This window comes from Podarcis melisellensis (assembly GCF_964234715.1).
Source record: "Podarcis melisellensis genome assembly, chromosome: 10".
Classification (NCBI taxonomy): Eukaryota; Metazoa; Chordata; class Lepidosauria; order Squamata; family Lacertidae; genus Podarcis; species Podarcis melisellensis.
Window position 1 is genome coordinate 53,319,545 of NC_138542.1, and position 26,141 is coordinate 53,345,685.

Here is a 26,141-nt window from a genome sequence, read left to right on the forward strand (position 1 = left end):
TGAGTTCTAGGGCTACAACCAAAAAGGCCCTGCTTCTTGGGGAAGCTAATCTAATCTCCACATGGAATCCTCAGCAGGGGCTCACAGGCGGCTATCAGTTGTTGAAGGGGGAAGGCATTCTCTGAAATTTACTTGGGACGGCGACTTCAGGAAAGTTGTGCCATCTCAGAGCATGTCTTGTCTTACCACAGTGAGGAGGACTGCTATTAGGGGGCTCTTCAGTCTGCTGCCCAGGTACAAAGGTTTGAGGGGCAACTTCAAGGCCTCTGCTCGCCTTTCTTGATGTTTCTTTACTTTTAGACTGAATTTGGACCAGACAGCCCTTCATTCAATTAGAGGGCACCTTCAAATAAAGCACTGTCCTCTGTAAAGAAGGCCGTTAGGCCACCCTAAATAGAAGCCCGTGACATCTGCAACACACCTGGCATTTGCAAGTAGACACGCCGGTAAAAGTTTCCAAGCACTAAGAAGACATGAGCTATATAAGGCTCCAAATTATTCTCCATCTCAGATCAAAATCTCAGGTGGAGAATTCCCAGGGCAAGCTTGGTGGTTTCATTGTTGCTCTTTTTTTTTTAAAAAAAAAAAAAACATCTTTATTAATTTTGAACCAATCACACCCCCACCAATTTTATACCAGTACCACAAAAACAAGAAGAAGAAAAGGGGGGGGGGGAGACTGCCACTCTTTAAAGGCCTTTGTACTCTCCTCTTTCCTCTGCAGCAGTATCTCAATATTGGCGGCAACTTGTGTGTAGTTTTTTGCTTCATTTTTAAATTTCTGTAATAAAAGGGAACCCATAAAACGGCCTCCAGTCTTTATGTTCCCATTAATTGCAAGGGGAAATTGTGGAGATGAATCTCTCATCCTACTACCGTTTCCTTCTGGGTACAGTCCTATGAATATTTACTGGAAAATAAGTGCCCCTGAATTTAGAGGGGCTTTCTTCCGAGTAAACATGCATACCCATGCATATATCAGCATTTACAGGAAGACTGTGTAAAATAAGCCACTTTGACTGACATGCCATAATTGGTATGGAATGTTCCTTCCAACTCCCCTGCCCCCACCCTTATTATCATTTGTAGGGGGAGAAAACAGGATGTTTTGAATCCAGTCATTTCTCATGACAGTGTCACTGCACTGTACAATAGTAGTATGATTCCCCTTTGGGTTCTCTTAGGCACTACAGAATCCTGAAACAGTTCTCCCCATAATAAAAGTTCATTAAAAACAAATTAAAAGGAAACCAGCAACTTCAACAAGCCTTAAAAAGCAACTGGCTTGCATTCAGATTAGTCCTCCGTTTGAAAGTATATCATCAGAAAGTATATTTGCTTATGGTTCCTTGGGGGGGGGGTATTGTCAAGTGAGCTTGACTCCTGGAAAGAGGGAAATTTTGTGGATGGGTGGTTCTGGTGTGTGGGACTGCCTTATGTCATAGATAGATAGATGATAGATAGATAGATGATAGATAGATAGATGATAGATAGATAGATAGATAGATAGATAGATAGATAGATAGATAGATAGATATCTTTATTGTCATTGTCCCATACAGAACAATGAAATTGAAAAACTACATAAAACATTCAAAACCCCCTAAAAACTCTGAAACCCCATTTTAAAATACACTATACTATACTATACTATACTATACTATACTATACTATAAAATACACTATACTATAGTGATACACTGCCTTGTTACATTTCTATGAAATTTCTGGGACAGAAATATTTCAATAAATACAGTGATAGCTGGGAGAGAGAGAAAACAACAACTACCCAGTTGAGGGAATGTACCCTGTCATTTTATCCCGTTGCGTGACTTAGGCTGCTAGGCTTTAGCTGCAGTACAATGCAGAAGTAATCTGTGGTTAACCAGATTTTCAAACAATACAACTTTGTTTGCAAAACAAATGTCAAGCTGGTTTAAGTTAGAGGTAGATAGACAGACAGACAGACAGACAGACAGACAGAGAGATAGATGATAGATAAGGTGCCTAGATAGACACAGGCTGTCCCTGAACTGAACATCGCAATGCTCATGTTTTTAAATTTTGCACAGCCATAAACTGGCAACACCCTTTGAAGGCAGGTCTGTAATTTAACTGTGCATATGCAATTTTGGGCAGAAAGAAATAGGACATTAAGTGAAATGGTGTTTTGTTGCAGGGTGGTGGTCGTGGGGAAGAGAGGCTGTTTCTATTTTGCTGAGAAAGAGAATGCTGTCTAATTTTTACTTTTACCAGTTATTACATGGTGCAATTCTGCTTGGAACGACAGCCTGGGCATTATTAGCAGCATCTGCCAATCAACAACAGTATCATCCAGCTGAAAGCTGACATTCCAGACATGTAAACTTGCTTCTTGTTATATACAACATATAAAATCAAACCAAAAGCAGTAACCCGATAAACTCCCTCGCCCACATTCTAAAAGGGTGTTGAATGTCAGTAAGATCAACCAAAGGCCTAGTTTAAAAGGAATGTTTTTGCCTGGTGCCTAAAGGTGTATAATTAAGGCGCCAGGTGAACTTCCCTGGGGAGAGCGTTCCATAGGCAGGGAGCCACTGCAGAGAAGGCCCTGGAGCAGTAAGGTGGGCTTGCAACAAAATGCTGCAGCGCAGACTGCTCTTTGCTCTTCTTTTTCTAAACTCCCACCAGCTCTACAATCAAAACAATCCAGGGGATGGAGCAACTACACTTTGAGGAAAGTTTACAAAATGTGGAGCTTTTTAGTTGGGAGAAAAGGTGAGCAAGTAAGAACATAGTAGAAATGCATAACATTATGTATGGTGTAGAGAAGGTTTCAATACAGGCGTCCTCAAACTATGGCCCGCGGGCCAGATCCCGCCTGGCAATGGCAGAACTCGCCACTGTCTAACAAGTCTACATACATTTCCATCCTTCCCCCTCCCTCCTCCTCCCTTTCCCACTGCGTGCAGGGACAGGAACCGACGTCAGGAGCCTAGGTGTCACCTAGTCCAACCCCCTACAATGCAGGATTTACTGGCCCCTTAGCATGCTTAGTTAAGCTGTTGTGGGTCTGCTTCAACTCCAAAAACTGTACGTCCCTCTTGTGCATGGGTGGTACTGTTTTAGCTGCGTGCACAACCTGAACATCAGCAATAGAAGGAGTGATAAAAATACATCTGGTATTCTCCATGCATACACACATTTAATAATAATAATAATAATAGTAAGAACAACAACAACAATTTATTTATACCTCGCCCATCTGGTTGGGCTTCCCCAGCCACTCTGGGCAGCTCCCAACAGAATATTAAAAACACAATAAAAGATCAAACATTAAAAACTTCCCTAAACTGGGCTGCCTTCAGATGTCTTCTAAAAGGAAGATAGTTGCTTATTTCCTTGACATCTGGCGGGAGAGGGTGCCACTACCAGAAGGCCCTCAGAGCTGGACCTCATTGTCCAGGCTGAATGATGGGGGTGGAGATGCTCCTCCAGGTATTATACCTTAATAATACCTTAAGGTAATAATTTATTAAAATAATTGATAAATTATTATCAATATTTGGCTATGTCTTAAAGGCACAGGAGCCCAAGACCCCTGCAAAGATGCCTCTGTCAGCTGCCACCACCATACATGTGTTTCGTGCTTCCTCGCTTTCCTTAAAGTACAAATCACAAATAGTCATGTGTCAAATTCTTTTAAGCGCAGAACCTTCACAGCTGCCAAGGAGCACATCACAAAACAGAAAAAAGAAGAAAGGCTATAATTTCACCTCCTTCGTTTTATTATTGTTTGACCTTCAGTTCTTTGTTGCCTTTGGATCGCCTCTGCAACTAGATATAGTCTTTTTCACTGTTTATACTTTTCACACAAGAAAAGCTTTTTGCTGCCAAGGAAGGAAGTCTTATAATTTTATTTTTTGCTCGCAATTGTCTTAAGAATAGCATTTTAAAAATATGTGTGCTGTTAAACACACACAACATGGGAGAAAGATAAAATTCCAACCCATTACCCTTTTAGTAGAAGTTCTTGTCGTTTTTTGGTCATTCTCAGAGAAATGACACAAATAATTCAGCCTGTTCTTCACAAGTCGGCCAGTTTTTAATTTAGCACAGTATTGCATTTATAGGTAGTTCCTTCCCCTCCAGATGGTTGCCATCATAATTTAGAAAGCTATGCAACATAAATGCATCCATTTTCCCAATAATATGGACAGAAGGACACAACACCTGTATTTTAATGGGCACGTTACAGGTGTTTCCAAACCCCTCGGTGACTTCCATTGGAAGCTACCAGACATTATTTAGCTTCAAGACTTGAGGGTTAAGAAATGGATCAATGAGAGCCAACAAGGCTTCCTGCCATCTTCCAGTCCCCAAAGATTTCTCTCCAAATGTTCCATCCAGGTGAAAAAGGAACGGTCGCCTCACCTCTGCTGGACCTGAGAACACCCCCTTTAGTGACAGCTTCTATCTTAATTTCCTACCAATAACATATTTGCTCGTTTAGAATACTTTAAAAAAATTGCATGTCCTCAGCAACTGTGGTTAATGCAAAATGACTTTACGAGGCCTCCACCCCTGTGACTTCACCAGGGTCTACTGTGGGTCTCAAGTCTGGGCCCTGAAATCTCAGAGCCTGGGATGGTTCTGACCTGGCAACCAAACATGCGGTAAACATTTAGACTGGAAGCTGTTCGGGACAGGGATCCACATTTTCCCCTTGAGTTACTCTGTAAAGCACTACATATACCCTGCTGTATCAGTACTATTTGACTTGAAATGTGGGAATAAGAAACAAGGACAGCTGAATTCAGTAAAAACAAAATATAGAACCCTTCTTCATCAACTCATGTCGGAAATTCCTTTCCCTGTTGGAAAAAAAAGACCTTAAAAATACCATGTATACAGAATCAAAAGGTGAACTATATCAGTAAGTTCTAGATCCTATTTATTTTATTTTAACCAGTCTTTGGAAAGCAGGATACAAGCCAAATCTCAGCCATTGTATGTGGGGGGATGTTGATACTGCAACTATCCGCATCTGTTAAAGGATGTTAGCAGACCCTGATTTTTATAGAACTGTTGCAAATAGCTTCCAAGGAACTGTTTTCTTTCCTTCCCCCCCCCCCCAAAGGAATTCTTGTTCATTTGCCTCATATCATAGTAACATGTTATGGTTAGCAACATTTTTAAGTGGGGGATGCGGGTGAGGGATTGTTTGACATAAAAAATATATATATTAGGGTCAGTACAAAATTCAAAACTCCCCAGACATAAAGCAGCCCTTGTCTTACTTCTCATCTAAACACACTGATCCAAAATAACACCTGGCCACTGATGACTTTAGAGAGCTAAACCAGAGCCGGACTTGTTTTATTCCATCCTGTGGATATGTCACCCGACACCAGCAAAGCCTCAATGACAAATCTCTCTGAATGTCAGGTTTTAAAATATTTTGCATGCCTGAGGCCAGATATGGAAAGGCCTCAAACACCCAAAATACACACAGAGCCCTTTTATAAATAAGAAACATTTTATCTTGCTTTGCTTTATTCCGGCCTGCTAATTCTTCCTATCACTAAGCTGCCATTTAAAAGAAACCCAAATCCAGATCCTACCAGGGTTACTTTTTTGTAACAGAAACACAAGCTGCTTTCTTCTGAAATGATGTTCCTCCAGGAGAGAACTGGAGAATTATAGAGCCAGTGGCCAGGCAAGGTGGAGCTGTGTCACTAATCCCTGCATTACCAAAACTGCTTGTTGGAAGAGGCCATTCTAGACACTAGTCGCCCACACTAGAGAAACAACCAGATCCAGCAAAGACTTGCACATTTGCTGGCTTACAAATATATGAAGATTCTTGTGGGTCAGACCAAAAACTCATCTGGTCCAGCATCCACAATAGCCAGCAAGCAGATCCTGAGTTGCATGACTCTTCCCCACTTGAGATTATCAGTAAACTACCCTGGGATGGAATATAAAGTAAATTTTTAAAAATCAAAATATACAAGAGCATTTTCTCAACTAGGGTGCCATAATTATGGAATGTTCTCTCAAACAGAGACCCTACTGGCACCCACTGGCATCACGGTGAAGACATTTTTATTATTTCAGACATCTGACGGCCTGTATTTTAAATATTGGAAGGAGAATGGATTTAAAACTCTGGTGTTTAATGGATAATTAACCATGTTCTTTGTTTATTTTAAATAACAGAAAATAAAGGTAACCTTTATTTCTATTGCATTTATTTATATTGTGTCCTGGGCATAGATCCAACAGGTGCAGCCTTCCCTGTCATGGGGGCACACTGAGGAGGGAGGCTAGGCGTGTAGTACGACTAAACTGGTTCTGCTCCCCCTAAATCCGCCTCGGCTGAGCTTATATCCTCTTTCTCTCCCTTCTTGTTGTCATGTGCTCAGGCCTCTTCACAATTAGAAGTCTCGGCCAGGGAGGGGGGTATAATTTTTTTTTTTACTATTATTATTATTAGACATATCTTTAACAACAAAGCAATATGTTATGCCCATCTTTTGTTCTCTTCCTTTAACACAGAAGGTGCTTCAAATTCTTTCATGGAAAACATTTCACCCATCAGAGATAACAAAGCAGGACAGATTACTTTTTTTAAAAAAATCAACAAATAAAGACAAAATCTACATTAAAATAATTCTCTCCCTTGTGTACGGACAAGAGAAAGTTGCAAGAAATGAATTTGGTTTGCTTTGGCCTTCAATGAATTATTTATTATTATTATTATTATTATTATTATTATTATTATTATTATTATTATTTGTACCCCACCCATCTGGCTGGGTTTCCCCAGCCACTCTGGGAGGCTTCCAACAAAGATTAAAAATACATCCAAATGTCATACATTAACAACTTCCCTGAACAGGGCTGCCTTCAGCTGTTTTCTAAATGTCAGGTAGTTGTTTATCTCTTTGACATCTGATTGGAGGGCTTTCCACAGGGCAGGTGCCACTACCGAGAAGGCCCTCTGCCTGGTTCCCTGTAGCTTTGCTTCTCGCAGTGAGGGGACCGCCAGAAGGCCCTCAGCACTGGACCTCAGCGTCTGGGCAGAATGATGGGGGTGGAGACGCTCCTTCAGATATACTGGGCTGTGTCCAAGGCTGGGTGTTGAGGCTTGGCACACTTTTTGGCCCACAAGGTTAGACACCTGACATCATTGCGCCATTAACCGAGCTGAGCTTGGTTCCAGCCATCCCCACCCCTGGCTTGGGGCAAAGAGGTCCTTTTTACTTTCCCTCCCAGCCTTTGCATTATGAAAATTATTCCTTAAAATACATGCCCCCCGTGTTCCTCCCACTCCCCCCCCCAAAAAAATATAGCAGATTATTCCCAGTAAAGTGTCAACAGCTGCAACAGCAAGACGTTTTCTGCTGGCTAAATGATAGTCTATTAAATAAGCAAACATCTCAGTGCTATTAGTAATCTTATTATTACCCACATTGTAAAAACCACAGTGTTTATGACAGCGCTGCTGTCTCGGGGAAATAAATGCTCCATGCCCCCAAGCAGGTAGACTGGCCTATATTTTTTATATATAAACACACTTGCGGTACAAGCAGCATAGAAGAGAAAGCAGCTGGAAGAATATGGCTACAGAGAAATAGCTCTCAAGGGTCTCGCTTGTTGATTGGTTTGTAGATGGAATAAGATTTTTTTTAAAAAAAAATCACAAAAAAGATACCTCTATTCCAAGTATTAAAATGTTGCCATGGCACAGGGCTCTCTGCTTACAGATATTGAGGCTAAGGAGCAGTCGGTAGACAGGAGCAAGGCGTAAAGGGAAGACGACTATTTTGTGCACATGGACGCACACAAAGTGAAAAGATAGGCCAAGTGGGATTTAGGAAAACAGGGGTCTTTATAAATTGCAGGAGGGCAAGGCATGGTCTAGGCTGCATGTGGTCCCCATCCATTCCCTGTGGAGCCCACCGTGCCCTGGGGAGCTCTGCCCACTTCCCCAACTGGTCAGTTCAGTCACCAGCTGGGCAGTGGGCAGAAGATAACTCTTCCTGCCACTGCTATTAAAGCATCCCCCAACCTGCAGTAATGATACATCCCAGATCACTGTCTCCGCTGATAGCAGCAAAGGGGCAGCAATCTTTAGCAGCTTGGGATTTGCTGGGAAGGCTAAGGCACACAGAGAGAGAGAGAGAGAGCAATCCGGATGCAGCCCAAATGTGTGTGTGTTTGTTTGAACAAATATATCTTTGTACTGAATGTGTGTTCCTCACTGCACCCAGCACCAGATAGGCAGCCCCTGAATGCCCACCCAATGCCGTGTCAAGGGCAAACAGGTTGCCTACCTGTTATAAAGAAAGCAACCTATTAACAAGCATGAAAAGGAGGACTCCAGTTTCTTTCAGTGCCAGTAGTTCTGTAACAGCTTCCGATCCACAGCTTTGTTGCAAGCCAAAGAGAGGAGTACATGAAATAGGTTATTCCTAGCTTGAAGTAGCTGCTTGCCCCTACATAGCAAGCACTAACTGTTGATTGGAATCCAAACCACAGAATCTGTAAAGCCTCAGACTAGGTTAGCCATTGTTTTGACCAGGGCTCACAATACAACAGAGCCAGAGGTGGTGAAGTGGATCTGGCCAGTAGGTAAGATCATTATCTTCCATATCCATCATGGGCCAAGTTTGACAAGTGGGTAGGGCTACCCACCTGTCACTCAATTGGAACCAGGCAACTTTTCTCTCTCGCTGGCATGGTTTGAAGCCATGGGTGGGGAAAGGCACAATCTGCAAAGCATCAAAAATCCGCTGGTAGTTGAGTCTTGTGAAGCACTGAGAATGGGGCCTCCTCACTGGCGGAGGAAGGGGGTGGGGTGGTCTGCCCTGGGTGCCATCTCTGAGGAGGGTGACAAAAAAGGCACCCCTTGGGGGGCTGGCCCGCCACCCCCTGGCACGGCAGCGCAAGCCGCCACCATTGTGTCGCTGCATGCAGAGGACCGCGCCACCGCAGCCGTGGGCGGAGGATCATGCCAGGTGCGTCGAGGATCATCCCGTCCCTGCGCAACAGATTGCCCCCCCCCCACTGCACTGCATGGGCGCCACTCCTGGCGTACATGCAGCTTACTCCGCCACTGCTGGTGATCAACTGATCTCAGATTTATAAATGTACTCCTGGTTGGGCAGCCCTTGTCTAATCTAACCCAGAGTCTTAGGCAAAGGTGTTTCCCACATTCTGATTTTTGATCCTTTTAACTCCAGGGGCTGCACCTGGGGCATTCTGTTTGCAAAACATTTGCTCTACCCCTGATCTGTGGTCTTTCCCTCCAGTCATTCAATGTTGTGAGAAGCCTGGTGATAAGGTGGGTGTTGGTTATTGCTTTTTGCAAAAACAGAGAAAAGCCCCTTTTGTTTTTTCCCCAGCCCTCTCTTCCAGCCCTGTGCTCGTATGAAAACTGGCAATAGACTGCACATATTCTATCTTCCTATGCAGGAGGAGGACTATAAACTTCCTTTTTATAAAAAGGAGAGGTTGGGGAGGAGGGGTACCTCAGTTCTGTAAGCAAACAGCTCAGACATGATAGCACAGTGCAGGGAGGAATGTTATCTATGCAGTGGTGCAAAATGTTTTGTTACCTGCATTAGCCAAGCTAGTAAACTTTGTTGTTGTTTTTGCGAGTCCTTGGCACATCAAGGGAGCGGCGTCCTTCCCCAACAAAGGAACCATTGAAAGCCCCCCTCTATTTGTGCTAATCCCCCCAAAAAGACAAGTCTGGAGAGACATCTCACCATTGCCCATTGTTTATTTTTCAACTAGGAAGAAGCAGCAGCGAGTTTAGGTCAAGTGCCCTGTGTGATGTCTACATTCCGGACTTATTATCTCCAAACAAAGTGGGGGGGGGGGGAGAGAGAAAGGATCAAATAAGAGAATGGAGTCTGATCCTACCTTTGCCATGAATTATGAGGCCAGAGTCAGTATGTGGATTTAAAAGAAGGGTCAAAAATGATGAAGGTAGCTATACCCCGAAGATGACTGTGAGATAACAACAACTCCAGCCAAGCATCTAAGTGCCTGTTTCAGAATTCTGAAACGACACTGTTTGAAGTGTGTCCCCCACATTTATATACAGACACCTACCCCTCCATTTCCACATTTCCAACACTCAGGTTTGTTTAGACAAGGCAGTGAAGATCCACTTTGAACAAAGATGTCTGAAAGCTTGACAGCTTCTTCATAATGCCAGGCTTCTGGTACATTAAACTTCTAAAAGATGGTTAAGTTCCTACATTCGTTTTATCAACACTTTCACAGACAGCAAAAAGGAAAGCCACAAAAGGAATATGCACATCCATAGCCAGGCATGGAAGACTCGACTCAATATGCAACTAGAGATAAAAAAATATATTTATTATAATAATACTTTGCATGATGAACCACAGCATCTGCCACCCAAAGATACAAAGTTTTGCACACCCCACACTTACTCTCTCTTTAAAGCCTCATGAAAGCTGCAAACCATCTCACTGGATGCAACCATTATCCCTGTATTCCAGTTGGAAGATAGGTCACCAAACCACCTCCAATTAGCTTACCCTTTGGGGGGTAAAAGTGAAATCAGCTCTGGTCTAAATTTGAGAAACTTGGAAGCATTTGTGCTTGATGGGTAGAGATGTATTAATTGGTGCTCCACATGTCTCTAAAACCACAACAAGGTCAGACAATTTGTGTCTCCATAATTCACCAAGCAGGCAGGTTTCTCGAAAAAGACTCAACATGATCTGAATTTAGCAAAAGGGAACCAACGCCGAAAAGCATCTGTCCAAGCGCACTGCAGTAGGCACGTCTGCTAGTGCTGGGTATAATAGTAGGGCTAAAGTAGCATGCACATATTTCATACAGGTATGAAGCTTCAGCAGTATGAGGACATGGAATTATGAGACTAGCAACTTATCATAGCTAAAAGCAGATCGGAACTTAGAAGCAAAGCAAGGTGCATGGAGTATGCTTGAGCAAGAGATAAAGCTGATGAACACAAGGATTTTTGGTAAGGGCAGTGTGACAAATATCTAAATAAGGAATCTAAGGACGAGAGATGGTGCAAGACGACAAAATTTGCTGATCGGCTGGAACTGCAAGATAAGGAAGTGGGCGAGATGTTATCACAGAGGAGCAGACAAAGATCTTTGGAGCCAATCAGAAAAAGACACCCCAAGTTGGATGGAGAGGGGGAAAGGGGATTAAAGGCTATTGTCAAACAGACAAGCAGAGAAAGACAGGTAAGTTAGTCCCTCCATTCAAGGTCTAACTAAGTGCAGGAAAGAAGCAAGAAGGGTCTGGTCTGTCGTGTTATAGCTATAACTTAATAAATCTTTAAAATCACTTTAACTTGTCTGATCAATCACTGCTTGGGTTCAGAAGGCGAGGTATGCACCTTCAAATACTGTTGTAGGATCCCTACTCATACCTCATAAAATAAAATTCTTACGCAACTCCCAGATCAGAGTCAAAACCTCCCAAGCAGTTCTGTGACCAAAAGTACCATTTAGGAAGGGTCTTGAACCCCCACCTCTGACTCCATAACTGAAACCATGTGGGATTTCATGACTATAAATCATTATGAGGAATAAAAAGTAAGCAACAAGCTCTTTTAAAGATATTGGAGTTTTCTTTTGCAGTTAACCTTGAATAATATCCAAGAACAGATATTAAAAGCTTGCTGAGCAACATCAACATCTGGGTGACCATAATCCTGAAGTGAACCCCCATCTGCGGGGCATCATATTTCTCTAGTGGCAAAATTAAGTGTAAGCCTGGAGATGCATCCCAGAATCCTCTGCAACATCAGAGAAGGTGATGGACCAGTTTCCTTCCATGCTGGAGGTGGGTGCACTTTAGCTGAGAAGATGCTCCAGAACCCTTTGCAACATTACAACAAGTTCTAAAAATGTACCTCTGGAGCACTATAATTATGTATTGAATTAATTAATACTTATTAATTATCTCACCCTTCCTCCAATGAGCTCAGAGTGGCACACATTGTTCTCACCCAGGCACCAGTTCTAGCCTCATAAGAACCCTGTAAATCAAGCCGAGAGACAAGGTGACTGGCCCAAGGTCAGCCACTGACTTTGACGGCCAAGTAGAGATTTGCCCTGAATTCCAGTCCTAGGAGCTTGTGCTGGATCCAGGAGTGAACAGGAAAGAGGGACTTAAGGAGTAGTGAGGTGAATGACTTTGGCAGCAGACTGGTAGACAGCCATGAAAGAACCAAGATTGAGACCAGAAGACCTCTGTTAAGGATATGCTAGTTACATAACAGGTTAGTTACCCTGCTTCAGTTTTAGTTATAGAATCATAGAATTCTAGAGTTGGAAGCAACCAACAGAAGTCCAACTTATGAGGAGTTGTTTTGTATATTATTGCTAGAACTCTTGTTTAAATGATGGGTTATTTAGAGTTTTTTATATTATTGCTGTTTTAATTTGATTTTACTAGGTCTACACGTGAAGGATGGGCCAGTGTGGTGTAGTGGTTAAGAGCGGTAGACTCGTAATATGGTGAACCGAGTTCGCTTCTCCGCTCCTCCACATGCAGCTGCTGGGTGACCTTGGGCTAGTCACACTTCTCTGAAGTCTCTCAGCCCCACTCACCTCACAGAGTGTTTGTTGTGGGGGAGGAAGGGAAAGGAGAATGTTAGCCACTTTGAGACTCCTTTGGGTAGTGATAAAGCGGGATATCAACTCCAAAATCCAAACTCTTCTTCTTATAATTTGAACCAGTCAGTCAGCTGAGAGAACACTGAGGCAGTCTAAACAAGAGATGACCAGAGCTTGGACAGAGTTTTTGCAGATGTATATCTAAAAACCAAGAAGAGCCATGACTGGGTTGTAACTTCAGCTGACACCAATCTGTTACGAAACAAACTAAATGCAAAATAAAGGTGAGGAGATCACCCAGGAATGCAAAGGACCAATTTTATTGCCCTTTCTTAAAACCCAGCATACAAATGTCCTCAGGAACATTTGCTTAAATGTGGCAATATTGATACTCAGTCAATTTTCTATTGTTTGTAACCAACAAACATTATGATATCAAAACACCTACACATGATGATGTTCATTGTTTAATTGCAAGAATAATAATTTTAGAATGCCTCAGGTTTTCTCCTGATAGCCACCTGAAGCAGCCATTCCAGTACTTTTGGATTTTCTTTGTGCACTAGCAATAAGCATAGTCCTTTATTCCATTGGATTATTTTCCCCCTCCTTCTTTTTGACATATGGTAGTGATGTGCAGACCTATTTTGTTCAATCTTTCCTTTATGCAGGGGTATACAACTCTTTCTTTGCAACACTCTACAAACAGCAATAGGTGAAGGGCTGCAGCCCAGTGGAAGAAGATCTCTTCTGCATGCAGAAGGTTCAATCTCAGGTTCAATTTCTGGCATTTCCAGGTAGGGCTAAGAAAAGACCTGAAAACCATGGAGAGCCATTGCCAGTCAGGGTAGACAATGCAAAACTAGAGGGGTCTGACTTAGTATAAGGGAGCTTCCTGCATTCCGCTTTGATTTTGGAACCACAAATAATATGTAAGAAGTCCTCAAAATCCATGTTTACAGCCATGATGATGGAGTAACATGGTTAATCCTTTCCTTCATACTATTTCTCCTCTGCCCAGATTAACCTTGCTACATATACCCTCCACCAAAGATACTTGCTCCACAGTGGTTATTCACAGGTACCGATTTGAGTTAGCCACCAACCTAGACAGGGATTGGAGAAATTCGCAGAGAATAAGGCTATCAATGGTTACTAGACATAAGAAGAGCCCTGATGAATCAAACCAAAAGCCCATCTAGTCCAGCATCCCATTCTCACAGCGGCCAATCAGATGCCCAGAAGCAAGATATGAATGCAATAGCACTCTTCCATTCATGAACCCTAGCAAACAGTATACAGAAGCATGGTTCCTTTGATACTGGAAGTAGTACATAATCATAGCAGCCATTGATGAAGTCAATTCTTGCCATATAGAATCTATGTTCATCTCTTGCTTGTGGTCTTCTGGTTGGCCATGGTGGAAAACAAAACGGTGGAAAAGATAGGCCTGCTGCTCTGACCAAGCAGGGTTCTCCTCCTTATGTCCTTATGGTACCTGCATGTTTTCGCCCACAGGATAAATAATAGCTGGGGTGTGTGTGATTTTTTAATTTACTACTGTGGGCACAATCCAATTTTGTCCATGGGACGATTCAGATCACAGATCCTGAATTTGCAACCGGGCCTTGGGTGAACCATCTCATACTAGAATATACTCATTAAAGGAAACTACAATGTGTAGGATAAACCAAGGATTACTGCGTCTGACACAGTGCACATAGCAGCACCAAGATCACACCCATATATAGGAATGGGCAAAATGGTCAATTTCAGTTTCTTGTTTTTCTTAATCTTAAATTCAGTTCTGCACATTTCCACATCAGTTTGAGATTTTATTTTATTTTAAAGCCCTTCAGAAATTCACCAGCATTTTAAGGTGTGTTTCTCCAAATGTATACAATTTTGACTACGCACACACACACATTTTTGCAAAGCAATTTTCCCTAAAGTAAAGCATTTCTGTAAGCTATATTCACCAATGCGTGCATTTTTATGAACGCTTTACTCCAGCATATGCATTTTTATACGTGTTACTTGGCCGGAAAACTGCATTGCTATATTTGGAGAAGGGCAAATTTCAAAGGACTGCTGTGTTTCAGTTCTGGTATTATTTCAGAAAGTATGAATTAGGCAATTTCACCTTTAAATGCAAACTCAAATCAAATTTCTCCCCCATGGCTATATCTACAAAGAGTCTGCCTTTGTTTCAGCATATTATTTCCATACAACCTTATGGAAGTTTTCCTGGGTAACTTTTTACTGCCAAGGGGATTCTAGCCCTGAAACACATCCATACTAAAGAGCTGATTACCTATAAGAGCCTCATTACAATGTTATCCAGGAACAAAACAAAATATAATAAACTTCTATGGAAATTCTTTAGGGGGAGAAGAACCAATCTATAGCCTTTAATTAAAATGTGTTTTAATTACCCAATTGAAACAAATACTTGGAGCTTTGTTCTCTGTTAGCTACAGTGTGTGTTTCCAATACATTTTTTTTAGAGTTGTCAGCCAGTTGAACATTTAAATCGATCAGCCTTCTTGTTATCCATCTATTAATTGATGTCAATATTACAGCACATCAAGGTATTTAATTACACTAACAGTTTCTCACACATAACACCTTATGGAAATGCTCTTAGTGAAACTTTACTCAACAGATATACAGATGGTGTACAACACCAGGGGATTACAGAAGGGGAGCCCAGTTAAAATGCAAGAGTAAATTTTTAAAACAATGAATCAATCAATTTTGTCAATTAATCCTTGCAACCATACAGTTACTGCAGGAATTGCTATCTTCAAAGAAAGGAAAATTCTGGCTGCGGTCTGGCTCACTTATGCATGTGCTAAGTCCCACTGAAGACCGTTCAAACTGGTCTTCAGGGCTGCAACTTTAACCCAGAACCCATTGAATACTGAACTCACGCTGCCTAAAAATGTATTCATACCAAACTTCCACTGAACATTTAACGTAACCACTTACCAGCCCAAGAGGATCAAGAGAATTGCCAGTAAGGTCACCGACAGTGCTGTACCATTCATTTCCACAAAGCCGAGACCAGAGACAGACATTAGTCCCATTTTCATCGACAGCAGCTGTAGACCGGTAGAGCAGGAAAAAGAAGGGAAGTCTCAGTTTAGGTGGTAAGAGCCGTCCAACTCTTATACAGATGGTAATCTGCAATGAAAGAGGAACCAAGAACGTCAGTTTGACGCAGTCTAACTCCAAACCAAAAACGCCAACTTTTCCTGTTCTTGCTGCCTAACAGATGCAGAATTGAGAGTTTCCGGCATCAATGGGTCCAAGCAACTCCTTCTCCCCCACCCCCTTTAATGACTGCAGCATCAATAAATATTTACATAGTTGCTGCCTGAGATATCAGAGCTGGCCCACAGGTTTTGCAACAAGGGATGAATAAAAGATAAGAACCAGCTCGCTCTCGTGACCTATAGATTTAAAAGCCTGGAGGGCAGTAGATGAGAAATCGAAGGAACTTCTTTATCACTTTTTAATAGAAAATATCCTAGACAATATGAAGATTTGGGGATGGCCCTGCTGATTAATAGGAACGATGTTCGACAGACAGCTCTAGAAATGTGCTACTCAAAGATTAAGACTCCGTCAGGCAGTGGGAGGGCAAGTTTCCTTCTTCGCAGAACTGCTAATATGTGTTAGCAAGGTTCATCTCTGGAAGGAAAGGAAGAATCAGTCTCCATGGCAATGCAATCCTTAGCATTCGATCGGGAGCCCAGTGAAGATATGAGGGGGCCTTACATTAAGTCCTATAGGCATTTGGTTGGCCACTGGGAGAACAGGATGCTGGACTAGACTAGGCCTCATCCAGCAGGTTCTTATAAATAGAAGACTTGATCCATCAAAGTCAGTGCTGCCAACTTTGACTGGCAGAAGGTCTCTGCCAGCAAGGCCCTCCCCCAAGTCCTGCCCCCCCCAATGCCCTCCTCAAGACTTTTTTCACTGGAGACTAGACCTAGGACTTTTGGCCTGCAAAGTTTGTGCTCTCTCACCAAGCGACACTCCCTCCAATCACTGAGTTTTCAATCACAGATGGTGAAGACCAGACTTTCCCCAACCCTTGGGATGTTTTGGACTATAGCTCCCATCAAACGCAGCCTGAATGTATGAAGGAATGTGTGAGTGTGAGACAGACAGATCAGGACTGGTAGTGAGCCACACCTGACTCCCAACTCCATAAAACTTTCCCAAATGTTCTAGTTAGGTCTGCAACTGTAGCCACCTTTGATCTCTATCCCCCCTCAGGCAGGAGGGGAACCAAGTTATCTTAACAACCAGGGTGAATGAAAGTAACATCCAGCTGAAATTCCCTCTTCATTGCAACACCTTCCCGATTCCTTTGAAAGACCTACCTGTTCACCAAAACCATTTGCTTATCTTTTATTACTCAGCTATTCTGAGTGATGGTTTTTACTGACTTGTTTATGGTGCTGTATTGTGGACGGTTGTTTGAGTCTGAGGCGTCCTTATTTTTGTAATGCACTGTTAATTTGGGGGTTTGATGGATTTTTGTTCTGATGTTTTCCAGCACTTCACCCTAAGACAGATAGATAGAGTATCTAATCTAATCTAATCTATCTATCTATCTATCTATCTATCTATCTATCTATCTATCTATCTATCTATCTATATCATCTATCATCTTAAAAATGAAGGGATGCAGATAAACATTATTTAAACTCTGTTTAAAATCAATACAAGGAGCAATCTATAAGTGTTGCTCGTCCTCGGAAAGCAACTTAATTTCCATTTTGAAATGTAAATAGCAGCTGCATAGGTGAGCAGAATCAGGACTGTGGCACATGGGAAAGAGGCTTAACCCTTTCCCCTCCGCTGCTACAGTCATGATAAAATTCACTCCCACCTTCTCCAAACTGCTACCTGTCTTGACAGGAAAGCTTCCCTAAGTGCCAACAGAAGATTCTCTCTCAGGGAAAAGCAGCACCTATGGGGAGTGGGAATATGATTTTTCCCCAGGGCTGAGCAACCCCACCACAACATTCTATAGCCTCCATTCGCTTACCCCACATCCACAGTGGCATTCAAGTATATATTATCCCACTTTCCACTGAATTTCCCCATCACTTTGCTTCCAGCAAGAAATCTGATGAGACATGGGAAGAAGTGGGTTTGTTGTGCAACAGCACCAAATCAGCTTTCCGTGTGCCACTTCTATTTGCCTGCTTGTGACTGAATCGCACCCAAAAAAACAGACAGTCTCTAGAAGCACCCTAAGGCATTTTATCCGTAGAGGGAGCCTATAGCAGATGACTTTTCCAGTTTCTCCCTCCCCTGACAGGCCACTGCTCATGCATGTAGACTTCAGCAGCCATGCACCAAGACAAACTAGTTGCAGTAATACCTGCAACCCAGATTTGAGGAGAGACATCTAGTCACCGTACAAATTCACCAATAACCTTCTTCTAACATAGCACATTGTTTCAACAAAATCCTACTAGTTGTCACTGGTTGCTTGAAAGCTAGAACGTAAAACTAGATATCCAGCTTATGGAACAAGCCCAAGTCTAGTGATGATGGCTTTTTAAAAAGAATTAAACACACAAACACAAAGGTTTTTTTTTTGCAGTTTGGCCATATTTCTTGAGAATCAGATGTGTGTGTTTTCCTTGAGCAGCTCTGAGAAATGGGCACTCAACAGCCTGAATTCCCAGAACTATAAAAGAACAGAATATATAGTTTCTCCCAAGGGAACAGCTTTGGTTTAACATTTGTGGCTTCTCTAATATCTGGCATTTTCTACTCTTATTGTAAAAATAAAATTGCTAACAAAGTTTAATTCTAAGGTGACTTGGCCCTGCTATTACCAAATCATGTTATGCTCCCTGAGCTGTGTAACAAAATGAATGCCACCCCAGCATTCTCTAGAGACTACTAAAAGGGTTATCCAGTTCCCCAGCTCTGCATAGTAGTTCACAGAGACACCCTTACTTTATTGTATTAATAATGCCAGCGGCTTCCAGATGCTAGCCACTCTGGATCAATACATGCTCTGCCACTTTACCGCTGTCCAGAAAGCAACTGCATTAAACTCGAAGACAGGGAAATTACAGCAGACTACCCCTCTCAGAAATGAGGGAGTTTTCCTTCAGTCTTTACATTCACTGAGCCAGATGGACCAATAGCAGCATCCTATGATCTTGCATAGCAATGTACGGTTGCTCAGAAAGGTGAGCAGGAGCCTTGAGCCCTCAAGAGTCAGCACCTGGGTCCCAGACTGAGCAAGCACATAGGCCACCAGGTCACAGTCTTCTTCACAATGGCGAGATGGAGTGTTTTAGTAAGAATAAGATGGATAGCTCGGTTGGTTAGAGTGTGGTGCTGATAATGCCAAGGTTGAGGGTTCGATCCCTGTATGGAGCAGCCTCATATTCCTGCATTGCAGGGGGTTGGACTACGATGATCCTCATGGTCCCTTCCAACTCTATGATTCTACCAAGTATTCCTAAATTTGCTTCTATACATATACATATAAATTACATAGACATATTCTATACATATAAATTAGCATGTGAAAAGTGTATGCAACCCTCTTTTTTTTTAGTATGTAGAAGTAGTTATTTTATGATCCAGAGCCATTCATGTTAACACTACCTTTGGTTGTTTAAAATTATAAATGCTTATATTTTTATGTGTTCACAGGATCATTTTATTTTGCGTAAGAGGTTTTTATATTTTGTAAGCCACTTAGAAACCTATTTCAGCATTAAGCTGTATATAAAATAAAATAACAATAATAATAATAATACAAATCTTCATTTAAAAAATGACAGAAGGCATTCAAATAACAGAAGGCATTCAAATAGCTCAGTGTACAATGTGTATTTTGTGGGGGGTGGTCTTCAAAAACCATGCTTTTATCCTTGTGGATAAACTGATTAATGCATAAGCAGGACAGAACAGACATATGAATGTGAGTTCTTCTCAAACCAGTACTTGTTGGGATGTGGGGTGTGGGGAATCACTTAGGTCACTGTTAAAGCGCCTTTAAAGTGCATGGCTTCTTGCAAAGAATCCTGGAAACTGTAGCTTTGTGATGGGGAAACTACAGATCCCAGGATTCTTTGGGGGAAGCCATGGCTGTTAAAAGTGGTATAATAGTGCTTTAAATGTATGGTTTGGAGGTGAGCTCAGTGGAGCCAATGTAGGATTTTCTTCCAGTGCCAAAAGAGCCAGGGGTTTTCTAGTTTGGCCCTAAGGCAGCTCAATGCATGCCTTGGAGGAAAGGCAGTAAGATATGGATGTGTGGCTGGGGAAACCCAGCCGGATGGGAGAGGTATCAATAATAAAATTATTATTAAGAAATAATCCTTCATTCATGGGTAGCCATGACTAAAGCCTGGTTGGCAGACAGTAGTAAGCAGTCAGTGGACTAGGGGGACTAGACTAGTATACCTTAAATGTTCCCCTGGCACCTCCTTCCCAAAGCTTGCGAAGCTTCTGCCCAGCTTAGGGAGGGTGATGTGATGCTCATGCGCACGATGTCCCGCGCATGAGCATCATGCCTCCCTCCCTAATCAGCTTCACAAGCTGGCACCTCTGGCCGTACGCCATTGTTGGTCGACATATTTCTGAGGATGCAAAATCCTCATACTGAGACTGTACCCCCCCCCATATCCACAAGGGGATCTGTTTGCATGCAAGAAAATAATAAAGTTGTTTACTTATTTCAAGCAAACAAGCTTCCCACCAAACACAGCCATTCAGCACCCACCTTCATGTGCTGGGCTCAAAAGAGTTTGAACAAGGAGACTGAAGGTAAAAAGGAATGGCTGCATCAATGTGCTCCCCTAGATAAGCTCCATAACTCCAATTAAATCTGTTGGAAAAATAGGTGTGCGCTGAGATTACAGCGCTGGCTGCCGCGCTGTTAAAGCAACACTGGGACCAACTCGCCTCCTTTGCCTCAACATCAATTGGAATAAGCCTGCATGTGAATTGCCCACCCAACCCCCGTAACATATTACACATCAAGACTAGCATGCCGACGCATAAAGAGGATTGTAAACCTTGGAGAACACAGGTTTATAATGGAGCTAAAACACCAACGCACCTTTAACTATAGCAGCCCTGGGTGAAAAGATGTTGCCATAAACTCCGCTTCACTTTCCCAGCATATGCATTTACAATACATGAACGACATATATCAGCTTCTACACTTCCAACATACAGAGGTCTTACATTTTCCTTTCCACCAGAGGAATGTAGTCTTATCAGCCTGTTTCAAAGGCGGAAGGAAAGGGCTCAAAAGAGAAAGAGCGGGGCAGAGGGAGATGTAAGATCTTGTTTTTGTGTTGCTGGAAATAACAATCTTGGCAAATAGACAGCAGTGCTCTAGTAAATGTCAAAACAGTTTGCATTATAATGATCTATTTCTATACAATCAACCGAAAGCCAGAAGTTCCGTGTTAGTCTTCTTCCCATGCTACCAGCATGGATCCATGGACAAATGTTTACTTTAAACTATTCATTTTACAGTAAAATGCCCTAAAGTTCAAGGCAGGGTTGCAAAAGCCAACTCTCCGGCATACACCCCAAACTGTCAGTCAAAGCGGATCTTGACAACAAAGGCTTCAACAAGACAAAATTAAAAAGCATGTTTGCCCACCAACTTTTTGTTATTCAAAATTGCTGCTTGAAAATTGTTTTTTTTTTTTTTTTTGCATTCAACAAAATATAGACCGCCCCAGTTAATTGTACACCAGCAATGAATGACATAAAATAGGAAGAAGTTTCTCTTCAGCCAGGCTCCAATACAGGACGTTAACTGAGCTGGGAGCTGAGGCGCCAGCTTGTGCCATGGGGGGGGGGGTTACACACATGACATCATACATGTGACATGGAGACAAGCCGGAGCCTCCCCTCCCAGCCTTAGCTGCTGTAACTGGCAGTGGCTGGGGGAATTCAAGATGCCATTTTGGGGTTGCCTCAAATAAATCAGACTGAAGCTGGGTTGTCTGAGTTCTGCGTGAGGGTTGCGGAGGGAAGAGGTTTCAGCCCCCTGGCTCCAGGCATAATTTGGGGAACGGACAGGAGAAAGACAAAAGAGAGGGGGTACCCAGACCTTCCCGTCTCCACATGTTCCCTCCCTAGAAAAGGAGGAGTCAAACCTCCCTTCACTGCAGTCACGGTGAAAATCCACCCCCATACACCTCAGATTAAAAGATTTAACTCCCGCAGGCCACACAATTAATGTAACAAGTAGTTAGGCCCCATCACTCTAGCTGCTGCACTCTTTATGTTTCAAATATTAAATTTCAATGGAGTTCTTCGCTAATAAAACATTAACTGTTTCCATCACACCTCGAGGGGTATGATCAGGGCCACGGAGCTGCTACAAGTGTATACAATGAGAATCCCCTGCAGTCAACAAAAGAGCAAGTGTGGACAAACTCTGGCTGGCAATATGGTTTTGTCCCCCATATATTCCCTTTCAAGGTGCAGGGAGGGTGTTCCATACATGAATGAAGCTGCAGGGAGAAATGACAAATACATTACCAGGTGCAGGAGATATTACCCAGGGTACTGACTTAAAAGAAGAAACCCTGCATTTATTTCACAGGTATACGGTAAATGTCACTGTCCCCAGTTGGATCCAAAAACCCTGCAAACTCCATTTGGAAAAAAATGCCACAGGGTTGAGCATCTGACACACAGAATTTAGGGTAGGTTCGCCTTTGTCCATTTAAAGGTGTGGCAGCAAGGACAAAGTGAATCAGCAGGTTTACTACCTCAATAAAACTTGGAGCCCCAAGTCTGAACACATTGAGGTATCATGGAAATGGTGACCTCTGTAGACTCAGAAAGCTACACTTGACACACGGTGTCTAGAATGTAATTATTGTGTTTATATCCCCTCTTTTCTCAAGGCATCCTGCAGGATTCATCCCATCCCATTTTATCCTTACAACAGCCCTTTGAGGTAGTTTAGGCTAAGAGCAAGCGATCAGCCCAAGGGCGCCCAGAAATCATCATGGCCATGTAGGGATCTGAATTTGGGCTTTCCTCCCCTCCAATTCTAACCACCATAGTTTGGGTCCTATTCTTTCATTTTCTCATATATATTTCTGTCTTGGTACTCTAGAAGAGAGGTTTATCGTGCCAGTCTCCCTGAAGGGCTAGTTTTATCACATGCAGGAAATGCATTCAAAAAATATCAACCCTCTTCGCCTGCACCTGAACTGATAGTGTCCAGAATTCTAACTGCTGGTACTGGTGATCCATGAAGGCCTTCATTGGTGTACCAGCCTCTAAGCTTTCGTAAAAAAAAGCAGTCAGTCTCTAGCCCTCCTAGAAGGAGAGTTATGATGCAAATGTGCACACCACTCCAAAAAGCCTGGTGAAACCCTGTTCTGGTATATGTAGAATATGTTTTAACAAGCAGATTTCCACATGAAACCACACTGCAGGGGAGCACTATGGCACGGCACCTTAATCATTATGCAGCATGCCAGAGTTCTCTTCAAGCACGAAAGTGCACTTGGACTTCACTGCAGTTGGTCCTCTTTTTGCCATTACAGCTGTGTCCGCCACTTATGTGAAAGTTCACTTCCGGGGGTCTGCATGCAAAGGCAAAATCATGCAAAGTCAGGAACCCCCCGAGCATGCCAGAGCCCTCCTGCTTCCTTGTCAGATCCTGCTAAGCAAGGAAAACACGCTGGGTGCACAGGTAGGTTGTGTGTATAAATGGGGGTATTTCAGCAAAGAAACGGCCTAGCATCCAATGTATGTCTTTTTCTTTTCTGTTCATTCTTTCTTTCTCACATGGATCAAACTAGCATATGTTTATGTTTGAAAATGCAAATGTTTCACATATTATTTAGCTGTACCGTGGACGCTTGGGTTACGAATGTGATCCATGCGGGATGCACGTTTGCAACCCGTGTCTGCACACACGCTGAGATTCAGCACTTCTACACATGTGTGACCGCAGAAACCCAGAAGTAACCCGGTCTGGTACTTCTGGGTTTTGGCAGTCCGCAACTTGATATAACGCAACCTGAAGCGGCTGTAACCCGAGGTATAACTGTAATTCCTGCATTGCGAGGGGGGGGGGTTCGACTAGATCAGTGTTTCCCAAACTTGGGTCTCAAACTGTTGTTGGCCTACAACTCCCATCATCCCTAGCTAGCAGGACCAGTGGTCAGGGGTGTTGGGGATTGTAGTCCAAAAACAGCTGGAGACCCAAGTTAGGGAAACACTGGACTAGATGACCCTTGGTTTTCCCTCCCAACTCTACAGTTCTGTGATTCTACTATTTTTTATTTTTACTTTTATTATGCTACTGCTGCTGCCACCTTAGCACTAATACTTTAGGATATCTGAGGCACTTTAGGCTGGTTTTGCCAACTTTTCTGGTGTTTTAATACCAAAAACAATTAAGTTATCAGAGCAGTCAAATCTAGTAGACACATTTTTTAACATAAGCACCACACCAATTCTTTTAAGCATTGCTGCTTTGGTTTCAGATCTCATAGATTGCTTTCTGCCAAACAAGCAAAAGTGACCCCACATTATTCTCTGTCGTTGGTTAAAAATGTGTCTCGCTCTCTGACCTCAAGACAATGCTTGCTATGTTGCTGCAGCTGGTACTTTTCCTCATTTATGTACTCAGCACTTGTGTCCTGTAGGTCAACTGGCCAGAGCCAGCCTTATTGCAAAACAGCCTTCCCCAACTTAGCACCCTCCAGATGTTTAGAACTTCAACTCCCATCAGCCCCAGCTGGCACAGCCATGTTGCTTGAGACTGATGGGGTCCTAGTCCAAAACATGTGGAGGGCATTATGCTAGGAAAGATGCTCTAAAGCAGGGTTCCCCAACTTGGATCTCCATCTGGTTTTGGACTACAGTTCTCATCATCCCTGACCACTGGTCATGCTAGCTGGGGAGGATGGGAGTTGTAGTCCAAAACCAGCTGCAGACCCTCTAAGCTTGAGGAACCCTGCTCTAAAGCAATGTGAATTCAGTGCACCATTGAAGTGAATTTGCTAACAAATGCTCCTGCCAAAAATCCTGAAAAGAAGCTGCCAGTCAAACCGAGGCAATACTGAACTGACAAATGGCTCCTTTTGGACTAAGGCAGCTTCTTGGCTTCCTTTCATTTGTGTTTTTGGTTTGGAAACATACCTGTGACACAAACCTAAACTATCAGCTGGTCTCAGACAGGCCTGTGCAGGCAGCTAATTTTTTTGATCCTCGAGGAAGTGCTTAAGAGTTGAGATCCATGACACGTCATAGCCTACCTGATCCTCCATCAGCCCATGCAGGTAACAGAGAGCTGCCTTGGTAGTTCATCTAAGCTCAGTATTGTTTACACTGATTGACCATGGGTCTCCAAGGTTTCAGATAGGGATCTTTCCTAGCTCTGCCTGGAGATGCAAAGTACAACCTCTACAGGTGAGCAAAGACTCTTCCATTCCGGCAAGCGGAGGCTGGCCTGGCCACATTTACAGTCATCCAGGGGGACAGGGAACTGCTTTCCGCTGAAAGGCAACTTGAGATGCAAGCAGAGGAGGAACTAAAGGCCAGAAAGACCTTCTGAACTTCCGGTTTCATCTTCACTGCAAGCGGAGCTTTAACCTCATGACCACCAGCTCACCCCTGTGAGCTTCTCTTCTCTTGTTATCACCCTGGCATGGAAGCCACCACAGCGCCAAAAATGGCCTGAGAAAAGTCGAGCGCTGTTTGGCAGGAGCCCATCCTTGTGCCAACACCACTCCTCCAGAAAACAAGAGCATTAATTAAAAAATAGATATTTTTGCCTGACGCAATTCCATAAAAATTGCGCTGTCATCTTGTCTGAGAGACAGCAAATGACCCGAGGCTGCCCTTCTCCCAAGGTTGTCCTTCCTAAGATGCATGGATGAGTGAAGACTTGGACCCAGGTATTGAGGTCCTAGTTCATCCCTCAAAGGCTGCCCCTCAAGCTGCTCTTTCAGGCCCACAGCCTCCCCCCCAGACCACACCCCTCACAAGCCCAGCTCAAGTATTTTTGCCTGGCTGGAATGTTGCCACAAACTAATAGCGCTTTTTGTTTACCTGGATGCAGGACAGAGAGATATGTACAAACATGTAGAAACTAGCCTACAGTACAAAGACAAAAATTAAAATTTATTACCCTAGCTGCTTTTGCCTTTAACCCTGCTCACCACTGGCATTTGCCCCCACCCCACCCTCAGAAGGCGGACTGGAAAAGATTTCTCACTGCTCCTCACTGCCCCCATAATTAACTTAAGAAGCCCCCCCACACACACACACACCAGGGGGTGTGTGCACAAGGTCACATTAAACCCCGTGGATCAGAACAGCACCTTTCTCATCCCCTTTTCCAAATACCTCCCATTATGCTGCTCTTAAAACGACAGTAATACAACAGCCAGCTAGGAAGGAACACAGGTACCACACACGTGTCGTCAGTTTCCTCATTTGGAAGCCCAGCAAATGAACCGCAAGGGG

At 43.1% G+C, this 26,141-nt stretch overlaps 1 protein-coding gene and 1 long non-coding RNA gene across 5 annotated transcripts in view; one reads left to right on the forward strand and one right to left on the reverse strand.

Annotated features, from left to right (window-relative positions):
* TBXAS1 (thromboxane A synthase 1) overlaps nt 1-26,141 on the reverse strand; it is a 210,218-nt gene that overhangs the window by 183,577 nt on the left and 500 nt on the right. For 2 of the 4 annotated variants that reach the window (XM_081928286.1, XM_081928283.1), the window contains exon 2: nt 15,618-15,812. In XM_081928286.1, coding sequence (XP_081784412.1) covers nt 15,618-15,721 — 104 coding nt within the window. In that variant the 5' untranslated portion in view covers nt 15,722-15,812. Of the gene's footprint in view, nt 1-15,617; nt 15,813-16,623; nt 16,644-20,739; nt 20,830-26,141 lie in introns of those variants that run through there. The other 2 variants (XM_081928284.1, XM_081928285.1) reach the window with 2 other exon arrangements.
* The window catches only part of LOC309379364, a 401,215-nt gene that overhangs the window by 154,913 nt on the left and 220,161 nt on the right, over nt 1-26,141 (forward strand). The window lies entirely within an intron of this gene.